The 15,193-nt window shown below is 45.5% G+C and overlaps 1 protein-coding gene across 1 annotated transcript in view; it reads left to right on the top strand.

The window, feature by feature from the left end:
- Positions 1 to 14,345, top strand: part of LOC128343449 (zinc finger protein OZF-like) — a 41,061-nt gene extending 26,716 nt beyond the window's left edge. Inside the window, exons 6-7 of the mRNA XM_053292540.1 lie at positions 6,710 to 6,721; positions 12,642 to 14,345. Of these exons, the coding sequence (XP_053148515.1) occupies positions 6,710 to 6,721; positions 12,642 to 13,985 (1,356 nt within the window). The 3' untranslated portion in view covers positions 13,986 to 14,345. The remainder of the gene's footprint in view (positions 1 to 6,709; positions 6,722 to 12,641) is intronic.
- Positions 14,346 to 15,193: the final 848 nt, after the last annotated feature.

Genomic DNA, 15,193 nt, shown 5'->3' with positions numbered 1-15,193 from the left:
GACTGATTTCCCAGCAGTGGTGGCCAGTGAACGCGCCACTCCGGGGGGCAGCGGGAGGCAGCTTTAAGAGCAAAGTAATTCGGAACTCACCGCCACCACAGCACCTGAACGCTATTCGGAGCCGCAATGTGCCGCCCGGAAGCCCCTACAGCGCAGAAGTGCCTCCGCCACTCACTTGGCTTCCACGGAGCCGAGCCCCTCTTTCCATTGAAGTAATCCAGGCTAACTAATGGAAGGCAAGATAGCCTATCAGTTCATCCCCTGTAGCAGAGACATTGTTGATACAGTGGCATGAGTGAAGATTGATAGCATCTTAATTCGCATCTTAAATCAGAGGCTTTGGATTACAGAGGTATATATCTAATCCCAGTGGTTCATCATTTCCCCTATGAATACTACCTTCTTGGGAAGGAGAGGGTAATATGGGTTGGATATATAAAGAATTGTATCCTGCGTTTCTTGCACTATGAAACGGAATGGGCCGGTTTGAGTGATACCGTACTTTCTCATTGGCCCTGCTTCCATGTGACTAGTGTCATAAGAACAGTCCTGCTGGATCAGGCCCAAGGATGCCCATCTAGTCCAGCATCCTATTTCACACAGTGGCCCACCAGATGCCGCTGAAAAGCCTACAGGCAGTGTACTTAGCAATTCTGTCTCTATTTACTTTCTAGTGGTGCTCTGTTAGCTTTGTTTTCAGCTCCATCCCAAATTTACACTGTGTTTGTTTCTAGTTTTTGTGCATTGCAATTTTTATTAAATATTAATCTTTTTTGCAGTAATCCCATTGTAATGCCACCTCCCATATAATTCTACAAAGTAATTTACTTTCAAAATTGGCTATTGGAAATGTAAGGGATGTAGCAAAATCAGAATGAAACCTGGGACAAAAAGTGAATAAGGCTCCCTGTCTCTCTCTCTTTCTCTCTCTTTTTGCTGAAGAAGAACTGTCAGGACATGGTGAAAAATAAAACATTCCTGTCATAGCTTATCTCCCACTTATGTATGAATAGTATCACACATGCAGTATCACACATGCGGACACTTTTATAGTTTATTTAACATATTTTTATACTGCCCAAAACCTACGTCTCTGGGCGGTTTACAATAAAACAAAATAAATGACAACAGAAAAAGTTAAAACATTACAACAATTTAAAATTTAGAACAATGTTAAAACTATTAAAACAGTCTTTAATTAAAACGCCTGTGTGAACAGATGCGTCTCTAAAAACTTAAAAGTTGTCAGAGATGGGGAGGCTCTTATTTCAGCAGGAAGCACATTCCAAAGCATCAGGGCAGCAGCGGAGAAGGCCCGTCCCCAAGTAGTCGCCAGATCTCTCCTGATGTTCTCTATGGGTTAGGGTTAGGATGCAAATGTTATATTGCTATAGCAGTGCTAGAATTGAAAAAAAGAGGCATTCCACTTTTGTGATGTCATCCAATCTCTTCGCTACAGGAATTAGTAAGCTGTAAAAAGTGCAGCTGGGTTTGCATGCCCTTTGGCTTTGGATAATTTGTAAAAGCTACAAGGTGTATCTGTAGGAAGTGACAGTGTATGGATTGTGCACCTGATGGATTTCTGCCTGAACATTTACTACAGTAAGTGGCATTGGGAAGCACTGTGGCTTGCAAAGATGCATCCGGTAGAAATTCATCAAGGGCATCACTAGGAAGTGACTGGGGAGGCTGCACTAGTTGAATTCCTGCCTATGCAGGGGAAAGTAACAGGGGGAGCAGGGCCATTCTATCTGCCTTGCTGGGACTTACCATCTAGCCCCTCTGCCTCCTGTGGACATTCCGGCACAGACAGAGTGCAGCCTGCTTGTTGGCTGCCAAGTTCCAGCTGGCTGGTTGCCAGCCTCCCAGCTTGCTGAAGATTGCTGAAGTTCCATCACCTGCTGCCTGTCCTGGGAGCTGCTTGTGAAGTGGAGTGGCTTCTGGGGCTTGCAAGCTTAAAAGCAAGGAGGCTCACTGAAGCCATAGCTGTTGGCATGGCAGTCAGGTTGTCTGTAGGCGGCTGTAGAAGCTGGATGCCAAAGGGGGCTGGGCTTTGGGCCTGGGCCTTCGGGCGTGGGGCTGGGTGGTTGGGTTGGGCCAGGCCTTTTTGCAGACATGTGTTTGGGCTCTCTTGAGTGGGATGGTGCTAGGGGTGTGCCCAGTGGTTCTGGGGCAGCTATTACCGTAGTGGTGGGGAATAGAAGAATTGGCGCTGGCAGAGCAGCTGGCCGTTACAGGGGAAGGGAAACCAGTAATTTAGTAACTGTTTCTACTTCCAACTGCTCTGTCAACTCTCAGGCCTCGGGGAGCAGCTCCAACGACTCACAGAGTCTGGCCTTGCTCCTCTGCAGTGCCAGGTCAGTTCAGAATAAGACCGAAATTGTCCACGATTTGATCGTGGATGCGGGAGCTGACCTGGCATGTATAACTGAAACTTGGTTGAGGAAGGCGAGTGGTCCAGTATGGGCTCAGCTTCTCCCACCAGGTTACCCAGTCGTGGAGCAGGCTAGGGGAAGTGGATGGGGGTGGGTGGGAGGTGGAGTGGCTGTGGTCCATAAGAATACCATTTCCCTTACCAGGGCCCCTGCGAGACAGTTGACTTATATTGAGTGTATATTTTTGAGGCTGGGAACTAGGGATAGACTGGGGATTCTGTTGGTGTACTGTCCACCCCACTGCCCAACTGACTCCCTAACTGAGCTGACGGAGCTGGTCGCGGAGTTGGTGTTGGAGTCTCCTAGACTTTTGGTGCTGGGGGACTTCAATATCCACTTGGGGCAGGGGCGTAGCAAGGTTGGAGTGGGCCCAGAGACAAGATTTTAAAATGGGCCCCCCCTCATTGAAGCTCAGCTCATGAAGTAAAGAAATCTTAAATGAGGCGGAATAGTGGTAACAAAAGCATAGTAAAATTGTGTGTGTATGTATTGTGTGTGTGTGTGTGTGTATCTATATATCTCCTATGTGCCACAATAGAACATCACCCTAAATTATTTTTTAAAGGTTTTATAAATTGTGGACGATGCAAGTCATTGAATGGTCCTAGAGTAAGATATGCTGTTCTGGAAGCTCCAGGTCTTAACACTTACATCAATTTCGGGGGATGAATAAAACTGAAGGAAGCCCGGGCGGGTGCATGGCTGGGGTTCACGCTCGGCGGAGCTATCCCAGGTTGTGAGGAGTTAGGTTTCCGCTCCTTCTACTTCTAATTATTCCCCCAAGTTGCTCTGCTGTGGTGCCTTTAATGGGTTCTTTGCAAATAAGATCTCCTGTATTCTAGCCAACTTGGACTCCACTATTTCTGCAAGGTCTATGGAGGATCCCTCTTGCAGTATTAGATTGGATCAGTTTCAGTCTGTGATTCCTGAGGATGTGGACAAGCTGCTTGGGGCAGTGTGGCCTACCACCTGTTCTCTGGATCCTTGCCCAACTTGGCTGCTTCTATCTAGCAGGGAGATTGTTGGAGGTGGCCTAGTTAACATCATAAATGCATTGCTGAGGGAGGGTAGGGTGCCTCCTTGTCTGAAGGAGGCAATGGTTAGACCACTCCTTAAGAAGCCTTCACTGGACCCCTTAGTGATGGATAGTTACAGGCCAATCTCCCTTGCTTGGACAAGGTGATTAAAAGGGTGATGGCCGACCAGCTCCAGGCAGTTTTGGAGGAAACTGATTAGATCCATTTCAAACGGGCTATATTGCTGGCTATGGGGTTGAGACAGCCTTGGTCGGCCTGATGGATGAACTTTACTGGGGAACTGATAGAGGGAGTGTGACTCTGCTGGTTCTTCTGGATCTCTCGGCGGCGTTCGATACCCTCTACCATGGTATTGCCTGGGGGAGTTGGTGATAGGGGGCACTGCTTTGCAGTGGTTCTGTTCCTATCTCTCAGGTAGATTCCAGATGGTGGAGCTTGGTGACAGTTGCTCCTCAAAACAGGAACTGTTATATGGAGTCCCCCAGGGCTCCATTCTGTCACCAATGCTTTTTAACATCTACATGAAACTGCTGGGTGAGGTCATCAGGAGGTTTGGTGCTGGGTGTTATGCTGATGACACCCAAATCTACTTCTCCTTTTCATCCTAAGGAAATGGCACTCATTCTCTAAATGCCTGCCTACAGGCAGTAATAGGCTGGATGAGGGATAACAAATTGAAGCTGAATCCAAGCAAGACATAGGTGCTCATTGTGGGGGCTCAGAATCTGAGGGGTGAGTTAGATCTTCCTGTGCTGGATGGGGTTACACTACCCCAGAAGGAACAGGTGCACAGCTTGGGAGTACTCCTGGACCCAGGCCTCACCCTGGTATCTCAGGTGAAGGCCATGGCCAGGAGTGCTTTCTATCAGCTTCGGCTGATCCGACAGCTGTGCCCATTCCTTGAAGAGGATGACCTCAAAACAGTGGTGCATCAGCTGGTAACCTCCCGGCTTGACTATTGCAATGCGCTCTACGTGGGGCTGCCTTTGTACGAAGTCCGGAAACTTCAGTTAGTTCAGAATGTGGCAGCCAGATTGGTCTCTGTCCTGTGAGAACCAAGTTTCTTTAGATACAATTTAGTGGAGAGAGATAATCATGTGAGGCCGTGTCCTTGAGCTGGGCTGGGGTTACTTTAAGTTAGAGTGAGGTATTCTAAGTAAAATGGAGTTACTTTGGTTTTCTAAAACACATCAGTTTGGTGGTGACTCAGAGGTGGACCTTCTCCGTGGCTGCTCCTGAGCTGTGGAATGCACTCCCTGCAGAAATTCATAATCTTAGTTCCTTACTGACATTCAAGAGAGCCATAAAAACCCATCTGTTTGGCCTGGCCTTTCAGGGTTTTTAATTAGTTTTAATTGTTTTAATGCTAACCTGGTTTTCAGGGTTTTAATTGTTATGATAGTTTAATTGTTTTTCAAGATGTTTTAATTGGTGTTCATATTTATGTTTCTGTTTTAATTGTTATTGGTTTTAATGATTTTTGTTTTAATTGTAAACTGCCCTGAGCCATTTCGGAAGGGTGGTATAAAAATCGAATTAATAAATAAATAGGCATATTGACTACGACTATGAATATTTATATACTGCTTTCCCCTCCTCAGCCACCTAATGGCGCAGCAGGAAAATGACTTGACTAGCATGCCAGTGATTGCCATTTGAATCCCCGCTGGTATGTTTCCCAGACCTATATCGGGCAGCAGTGATATAGAAAGATGCTGAAAGGCATCATCTCATACTGCAGAGGCGGCGGCAATGGTAAACCCCTCCTGTGTTCTACCAAAGACAACCACAGGGCTTTGTGGTTGCCAGGTGTTGACATCTACTCGATAGCACACCTTACCTTTTTCCCTCCTCATCCCAATATTGAGCTGAAAGACCATGGCAAGGAAGGTGTGTGTGCCAGCCGCTTCATTTCTAAAGAAGGTAGCTGGCATCATATACGAGTCTCTGTTCAAGTCTTTCATCCTTACATGGTTCGGTTGTTGAAGCGATCATCTTCAATTGCAATGTCCATACTCTGTCATGAGTGAAAACTGTAAGCACCACTCTAACCTTTATCTTAAATGGAAGGGTTTTCTTTGTCTTTGGGGAGTGATTTTTTTAAAATCGATATTATTTTAGTAGCTGCCTGTTAGAAACACATGTTGCAGATTTACCTGCTGCCCCTGAGAGAGCATGGGAACCCTGAAGTATTAATATGTGCTCCCACAGCATGTGAAATAGAGAATTGCACATTTTGGCATTGATCTTTCAGGTTTCCATATGTTAGGGCCTGGTTTGATTAAACCACAAGTCGAAGCAACAGTAAGGCATCATAATGCACGCTCACATTTCTCTGGAGCTCAAAATCGCTGTGATGATCGGTGGACACAGTTGAGCAGCGTAGCTAAAGTCGGACTCGGCGGGCGGAGGGGGACTACAACTCCCAGAATCCTCTCAATAGGAAAGTTGGACTACAACCCCCAGCAGTCCTTGAGCCCCTTGACTGTCAGTATCATGGATGGATCCAGGGGTCCGAGTGACTGAGCTGAAGCACCCGGCCTGAGACTGAGGTACTGGCTGCTGCTCGGAGGGTCTCGCGATGCATTTCTGCTGCATGAACAACCAGAGCACAAATGCAGAAGGAATTTGATTAGCGGTAGGGGTCAGGCTACACTGTATAATTAAAGCCGCAAGAAGCCGCCTGCTGGAGGAGCCGCGGGCTGGTAGTGAAGAGAGGCAGAAGAATTGAGGGGAAGGTGCTTGTCCTTTGATTGGAGATGGGTGGGGGGTGTTGCTGTCCCGCTCCGCCTTTGTCTGAGTCTGATATTAAGGAGCTAAAGAGGTTGCTGCACTTTGGATCTCCACCTAGTCTGGCAGGATGACAAAGAAAAAAAGGGGAAAGTTCTGATGTGGCCCTTTATTAAAATAGACAAGGCAGAAGAAAGGATGGAGAGAGTGTGTGGCGAAGAGGGGGAAAGGATCCAGTGCCGGAATTGGAATCGGGGTCTCCATTTTGTTATTATGTAAGGAGGGAGAGGAACAGGGGAAAGGCAGGGGGAGGTGCAATGCATGAATATCACGGGGCATTTTTCTACAGTGTACAAAGTGTTTTGGAATAACAGGATCTTAGCACTGGAATGGAACACATCCATTCTCTGATTCCCCTTCCCATGTACTTCAGATCATGAAAGACAACCACGGTCCATGGCAGGCAGCACCTGACCTGACAACACAAGTAACTACCCAGAGCTCAAGCGAGAGAGTACAGTCTGCTGTGAGGGAAGGCAACCCTGCCCCTTTCCCATAGGGTCTTTAATGTGGAGCCTAGGGGGTTGGAGACAACTCGGCGTCATCCAATATCCTGTACCTTACTCTGAAGTTCTTTCATGCTCTGGAGAAAGAGGATGGTAGTGTTGGGGAAACACATCAGGTTCAGCAAAGGAGGAAAGCTGGTCTTGGGGTGGCAAGCATGAATTGTCCCCTTTGCTAAGCAGGGTCTGCTCTGGTTTGCCTTTGAATGAGAGATTACATGTGAGCACGGTAAGATATTCCCCTTAGGGGATGGGGGCCTCTCTGGGAAGAGCACCTACATGCTTGCATGCAGAAGGTTCCATGTTCCCTCCTGGCATCTTCAAGATAGGGCCGAGAGGCTCTTGTCTGCAACCTTGGAGAAGCCGCTGCCAGTCTGTGTAGGCAATACTGAGCTAGATGGACCAATGGTCTGACTTAGTATATGGCAGCTTCCTATGTCCCAGTCTTTATTTAGATCGGTAGCCTGGTTCCTTTCAGACCACACGACCATTCCAGTCTCCTCCGATTCATCTCATGTGTGGTCACCCAGCCCACATTCCTATCCTTCCATTGATCCACTTTTGCACCACACAAACAGCCAAAACATATCTGATACCACCTTTGGGGGACAAACCCTACGGCACTAATGCTTTATTAAGTGACAGTTTTAGAATGAATGTACACTTTGGAACTTGTGGTAGCTACAGGGATGCTTCACATTCTCCACTGCAAAGGTGATGGCTAGGCGGTTGCTTGTAGATCCTCAGACCAGTTCCTTTCTTACCAGGCTTGCCTTTGAGACTAGCCCTGCCAAATCTTACAAAGACAGCAAAAGACAGCCTCTAATGATTGCTCCTCAAAGAAAGCCAGAATCTGGGTAAAACTGCCCCCACCCCACCAAAATAAAGCTTTTCAGTGTTAGGGAATTTGGAGAGTGCATTGAACAATAAGTACATACAGTTGCTTTGCTGTTTCTTGGGGACTCCATGACCAAGCATTTTCATACCTCCCCACACCCCATCCATCCACAATCCAGACATAAGACAAAGATATGCCCTCATCCTATGGCGGATTAACGTAGTAGCAAATGTAGCATTTGCTACGGGCCCCGTGTTTTCGAGGGCCCCACATGCCCGGCTTCCAACCGGGAATTAAAGTTAAAACTTTGCCTGTTTTATTTGGTCCATGTTAGATAAAATATCCCTTTTCTGCTAAATGTGCCTTTTAAGAGAAGGCCCAGCGCTGCATCTGTCCAGTGGCTGTTGCTGGTGCCTACCACATTTTTCTTTTTAGAGTGCGGGCCCTTTGGAGACAGAGAATCATCTATCCACTCTTTATTTTTCTATGTAAACCGCTTTGAGAATTTTGATTGGAAAACGGTATAAAAATGTTCACTGTTGTTGTAGTAAGTGTGAGTTTGTGGCTTGGTCTCCCATACTCCAAAATATAGCAAATGAAAAAGTTGAGTTACTTTACTATGGAAGTAAATAATTTATGTTTTAATATTTATGTGCATTTTTTTTAACTTAGGGCCCCTTTATAACATATGCTACAGGCCCTGCACTAGCTTAATCCGGCCCTGCCCTCATCATGTACAATATACCACCAATGAAGTCAGGTGGCCCTTGCATGAAAAGCCAACCACCACCCCAAGCACCCTAAAGTTATTGGTTCTCAACAGTGGCACTCCTATCCCTGGACTTCGGGGCCAAAGTCCAGGGCCTCCACACCTCCTGAGGGCCCCCCCCCCCACCAAATCCTCTTTTGTTTGTTCTGGGTGGTGTGGTTTGTGTCCTCAAGAACCTATGTATTAAAAAATGATGCTTAATTTGCAGCAGGGGGCCTCCAAAGGCCTTTAGGTCCAGGCTCCAACATTACTTAGGTGCACCTCTGGTTCTCAATAGCCTTTTTGAGAAGCAGAGTTTTCAAGAAGTTGTATCTTGAAAGGAAGGGGATTGAAACTTAAGTTGCACACAGTGGTTCACATACTGTGTGGAAATATGTGGATGTTGAGAGAGCTCCCTGTGCTGCTGTGAGGCTCTACAAAGTATGTCCACACTGTTGCAGAGGCGGGCTATTCCTTTCCTACTAAGCACATGGTGCAATTGCAGATGGGACACAAATCCATTGGGAGTAATGGAAGTAGCATCACAACTGCAATTAGCCAACACTTAGCAGGACCAGAGCAACCCACCTTCACAACAGCATGGGCACCTCTCTCAATGTCCACCACGTATCTCTGTGCCGTGAGTGAGCCAGTAATGACAGGCCTCACTAATTACTTCTGAAATGTTTTCTGTGTTTATACTGACTTGGAAGATGTATTAATAGCTGCATTTGGCTACTGCAATCAAGTTAGGAGTCTCTCTTTAAAACGCAGAAAATGCAACTTGAAGAAGGTTTGCAACATGAAACTTAGCACAACACATCGTTATTTATCTTATGATGTCTGCATGTTATCTGGATAATTCTGTTTTATTTATTTATTTATTTATTTGATTTATATAATGGCTCAGTGGTTTAACAAAGTTTTCATGTTTGGTTTGGGTTTTTCATCTTAGTTTTGGTGTGCTTTCCTCTTGTGTATTCCTATCTCAGCTCCGTTCCTTTTATATTCTTTATTCCCTCACAGAGTGCACAACGGCATCCACATCTCAAGCAGGGCTACTGCGCCTTCCAAGGAAAGGGCTGAAATGAGCACAGCTCAGGTTGGAAAGCTACTTTTGGGTTTGTGATGGGAAGGTGAAGATCGGGATGTGTCCATGAAATTAAAGCCAGAATGGGACCCCAGGCTTCTGTTTGTTACTGCCACTGCAGAGGCCAGGCAGACTGCACCCCCAGATGGGGAGAGGGAAGGGAACACAGAGGGGGTGGCAACTCAATACACTGCTTGGACTAGCCTTTCCCAGGGATTCAGCCTGGGACCTTCTGTATGTAAAGCAGGTGATTCTGAGCTACAGCCCCTCCCTATTGGTGTGCAATCTGTGCCTATGGCTTATTTCCCCCATTGTCCATTTTACTTCCACAAATTTAATTAGGCCTCAAGACACTGAGTTATCTGGCTAGGCTAAGACAGCAAAGATTCTTTCCAGGATGAATGATTTTCACTTTTTGTGACCAAGCCGTGAGGAGGGTCCCTGGGACTGAGGTGGTTCTGTTCTTGCAGGGGTCGGTATCCTTCCAAGATGTGGCTGTGTATTTCACAGAAGACCAAGGAACTTTGCTCAGTCCCAGTCAAATAGCTTTGTACAGGGATGTCATGATAGAAAATTACGGAAACGTGGCCTCATTGGGTAAGGAGTTTGCTTCTTCATTTGATGGGAACTGGAGGACTCTCATGTACCCATGTCAGGTCATTGTCAACCCCCACCCCTTCCTTTTCCCTACACTATTCCAACAGATCAGCAGAAATCACATAACATCATTATTTTATTCACACTGCTGTTTGTAAGGTAGGTTAGGCTGACCTAATCTATAACTTGCCAAAGGCCACTTCCTGCATTTTGGAGTTGTGGGATTACTTGACTCTGAATTCCTTCACTGTTCTGCATCTTAAGGAACACCTTTCTCTCATTCTTTTCCTACCGGGCCAATGAGAGAGCCTAATGCCTGGTTTCCATATGCAGTACATTGTGGTGATGCAGTCCTGAAATGTTGTAAGAGACTGAACTGCTTCTGAACTCAGCTGGGAGATCACCTTGTTTTATATTCCTGTATGTGAAAAACTTACTGCAAGTGGAAAACTAAAGCTACAGTAACAGTTGAGCTAAAACCGTTCTCCCTGACCTGCTAGTTTTCTCCTTGCAGGGACTTTTTTTAGAAGTGTGGGGAGGACTTAAAAGTTGTCATCCCTCACTTCTAGTCTGGTGGCACTATCCACCTCTACCACCACTGAATTCTGTTGCTTTCATGTGTAGATCAGAACTGAGAGAGCGGCAGATCTGCTCCCTCTTCCTCTTTCCATTGAAGTAATGCTGACCAAGTAATGTAGGCTAAGACAGTTTATTCCCTGTAGCAGAGGTATGGGTTGTGGGGAGAAGTTGTTGGTTAAAGTGGCATGCTCTTTAGGATGAGTGAAAATGGATAACCTCAACACTCATCTTAATTCAAAAGTTTTGGATTATCGAGTTATATATTCCCAGTAGATCATCATTTCCCCCGTCATTTATCCCCTGAATATCACTAATAATATCACCTTGGGGAGGAGAAGGTATGGGATGGATATGTAATTATTTTGTCCTAACTTTCTTGTACTATGAAATGGAATGGCTTGGGTGATACTTTCTAACTGGCCCTGCTCCCATGTGAGGAGAGGGTCAAAAATGCTTGCTCAGCCTACTCCCTCTCCCAGTGAACTGGGCTCTATTATTTAACTGGATAGAAATAAAATGGTAGGAGAAGTAGCATTTGAAGAGTGCGTAGCTGGGGGATTCAAACAAACCATGCCCCCACACAATTAGGCAACAGCACCACAATACAACAAGACATGTACACCCGCATCCTAATTCACATGGGAGGAAGGCAGGTCAGAAAGTATCATCTGAACCAGACCCTGACCTGCTTACATTCAGCAAGATGGCTTAGAGCCCAGTGGTTTTCTTGGGTAGAAAACAGGAGGGGTTTACCATTGCCTCCTCCCATGCAGTGTGAGATGATGCCTTTCAGCATATTCCTATATCGCTGCTGCATGATATAATACCAGCGGGGATTCGAACTGGCAACCTTCTGCTTGTTAGTCAAGCATTTCCCCGCTGCACCACTTAAGGTGACAATAGTATACTACTAGCTAGTATTATCTTAGTATTTTCTATTTTGACTAGCAATGGAGCTCCAGGATTTCTGACCAGAAGACCAGGGTTTCTGGCCTTTGATTGGAGGTGGGGCGGGATTGCAGATCTCCCCTTTGTCTGAGTCTGTCATTAAGTTGCTAAAGAGGTAACTGTACTTTGGCTCTCCAGCTAATCTGGCAGGACAGAAAGAGAAACAGGACAGGTCTACCAATGGCTACTAGTCTGAGGGCTATAGGTTACCCCCCCAAGATGCCTCTAATTACCAGTTGAAGGGGAGTAGCAGTAGGAGAGAGGGCATGCCTTCAGCTCTTGCCTGTGGGTTCCCAGGGGCATCTGGTGGGCCACTGTGCAAAACAGGATGCTGGACTAGATGGGCCTTGGGCCTGAAACAGCAGGGCTGTTCTTATGACAGGAGCCTTTCCCAGGGCTACTTGGAGACACCAGGGATTTGAGTCTGGGACCGTCTGCGTGGAAAGCAGGTGCTCTATCCCTGAGTTACCCTCCCTCTGCCAAATCTGACATTGTTCAGACTATTTTAGCAATAGAACACGTTGCTTGGAGTAGTTTTCTGGAGGCTTTTAAAAAAGATTCTGTCTTTAAATATCCATTGTAGGAAGTTCATCCAAATTAATCCAGACACTTCCTGTTCTCTCCTTTTCTGGCAAGGATTTCCCATGGCCACACCTGATCTCATTTCCCGGATGGAATGTGGGGAAGAGCTGTGGATGCCAGACTCTCAGGGCTTGGATGAAAATGAGTCCCCCAGTACTAGTTCAGGTGAGGGGTCAAGGTAAACCAGATGATGGGGACTGGGCTGGAAATTAACAGCTCATTTCATACAGGGTGAAGAAGGAGCAGATGACTAGGTACCCAATTGTGTCAGGTAACCTAGAATGCAAAGATGCCTCATCCTGGAGTATATGAAGTTGCTTTGCCACCACACATTTCTTTCTCATTTGTTTTCCTGCTTTCAGCAGTTGATCTTCAGATGTATCCTCTAATCCAGGCTTTATCATGTTTGTATTTGTCTAGATGCTGTAAAGAAAATGCCCAACCTGTGGAAAATGTGCCCTACCTGTGGAAAATGTTTTGCTCATCATTCAAAGCTTGTCATACACCAGAGAATTCATACTGGAGAGAAACCTTATGAATGCTCAGAGTGTGGGAAATGTTTTGCTGACCGTTCAACTTTTGCAAAACACAAGAGGATCCACACCGGAGAGAAACCCTACACCTGCCCAGAGTGTGGGAAAGGTTTTCCTCAAAAAGCAGAGCTTGTGATACACCAGAGGTGTCACACAGGAGAAAAGCCCTACAAATGCTTGGAGTGTGGGAAATGCTTTGCTCAGCATTCACAAGTTGTAAGCCATCGGAGAGTCCACACTGGGGAGAAACCTTATAAATGTGTGGACTGTGGGAAATGCTTCGCTCACCAATCACCATTTGTGAGCCATCGAAGACACCACACAGGCGAGAAGCCTTATACATGTGTGGAATGTGGGAAGTGCTTTATTCAGCAATCCCAACTCGCAAGCCACCAGAGGGTCCATACAGGAGAAAAACCCTATAAATGTTCAGAGTGTGAGAAGTGCTTTGCTTACCAATCATCCTTCATGAGTCATGTAAGGTCCCACACAGGAGAGAAGCCTTATACATGTTCAGAGTGTGGGAAACATTTTGCTCAACAATCGCACCTTAGGACCCACCAGAAAGTCCATACAGGTGAAAAGCCCTATAAGTGCTTCGAGTGTGGGAAAGGTTTTGCTGTCCAAATTAGACTCAGAAATCACCAGAGAATTCACACAGGAGAGAAACCGTATAAGTGCTTGGAATGTGGGAAATGTTTTTCCATTAATTCCAGCCTTGTGAGCCACCAACGACTGCACACAGGCGAAAAACCCTTTAAATGCATGGAATGTGGGAAATGTTTTTCTGACTCCTCAACCTTTGTAAAACATAAGAGGATTCACTCTGGTGAGAAGCCCTACAAATGCTTGCAGTGTGGGAAATGTTTTGCTACACAGTCAGGTAATACAAAACACCAAAGAGTTCACACAGGAGAGAAACCCTATCATTGCTTGGAGTGCGGAAAGTGTTTTCCTTATCATGCAGACCTTGTGCGACACAAAAGGACTCACACTGGAGAGAAACCCTATAAATGTTTGGAATGTGGGAAATGTTGTGCTGACACTTCAGCGTATGTGAATCATCTGAGAGTCCACACAGGAGAGAAACCCTATAAATGTTTAGCGTGTGGGAAATGTTTTTCTTGCAGCTCCAACCTTGTGAACCACCGGAGAATCCACACGGGAGAGAAACCCTATAAATGCTCAGAGTGCAGTAAGTGTTTTTCTGACAGGTCAGCCTTTTCTAGACACTGTAAAATCCACAGGAAAGAGAAATCTGGAGAATGGAGCAAGCCTATTATTTCTCTGTGTAAACTGCCCTGAGCCATTTTTGGAAGGGCGGTATAGAAATTGAATATAATAATAATAATAATAATAATTCCACACAGTGAGAAATAAAATGTGTTTTGACATTTTAGAGAACACAGTAAAGTGGGAGATGCTCTTATGGAACTAGTTAGTAAAACTTGCCCTGTAATAAAAGTATTTCCTCATCAGAAGTGTTTGTCCACCTAAATCTGAAAGAAAAATAGAAGCTGGATTATCAGAAAAGAACAGCAGGTTCATTGCAGGAAATTGTGGTCTGGAGCCAAAGGAACAGACATTACAACAATTCTCAGATTTATCTGTGAGACAGTTTATTCCAATGTTTTGCCTGCCCATTTTCCTAAAGAATCAGAGTTATACTTCCTGTGTTTGTCTTTCATCCTAGTGTATTATTGGATGAAACTGAACTTGTGTGTTTCGTGTGGAATGTGTGGAAACTATTTCATTTGAGAACCAAGCCTTGCAAGACACTGAAGAAAAACACATATATGAGTGGTTTGCATTTGGTTGGTGGGGGGAGGGGGGACTTTTCTCTGTAATGAAAGAAGCCACCAGAAGAGCAGACCACATGAGTAACTTCAGCATGGCAGAACCCTGGGGATGTGTAGATATATATGATTCTTTTTCTGCAGGTGGTGACCTGGGTTGCAGTGCAGACTTCTCGGTTGGAAATTTTAAATTTCCGGAGAGGCATCCACATTTCTGGAGAGGCATCCGCATGTTGCTGCTTCTCTTCTGTCTTTGGTACACCAATTGTGTTGTAATGCTTAGATTCTGTCACTAGGTGCCACTATAATGCTGTTTTCTTCAACATTAACTTATCAGATGCAAACAGCAGTAAAGCAACACCTACTCACAAAAAATAAACTTGATTCTCAAGTTAAAAGATAGACCATGTTGAAATCCTAAACATATTGAAATCCTAAACATATTGAGTGAAACAGTGCAACTTAAATCCCAATGTGTTCAAAGGGGCCTACTTTCTCCTTGGTGTGTTTGGGACAGTAGCCTATGCTTCATTTAACTCTGTGGCATTTACTTCTGAGTCAATATACTTAGGATGGGGTACCACTTGGGATGCAAAAAAGAGGAAAGACTCAAACTCTTTGGTTCCAGTACTTACAGTATCTATGGTGATGCAACCTAAGCCTTTTGATATGGGTATCTCTCCAACATTTCCCACAGGAAAAAACAATGCAGTGAAT

This window comes from Hemicordylus capensis, chromosome 2 (genome assembly GCF_027244095.1).
Source record: "Hemicordylus capensis ecotype Gifberg chromosome 2, rHemCap1.1.pri, whole genome shotgun sequence".
Classification (NCBI taxonomy): Eukaryota; Metazoa; Chordata; class Lepidosauria; order Squamata; family Cordylidae; genus Hemicordylus; species Hemicordylus capensis.
This window is presented reverse-complemented; position numbering and strand designations above follow the sequence as displayed.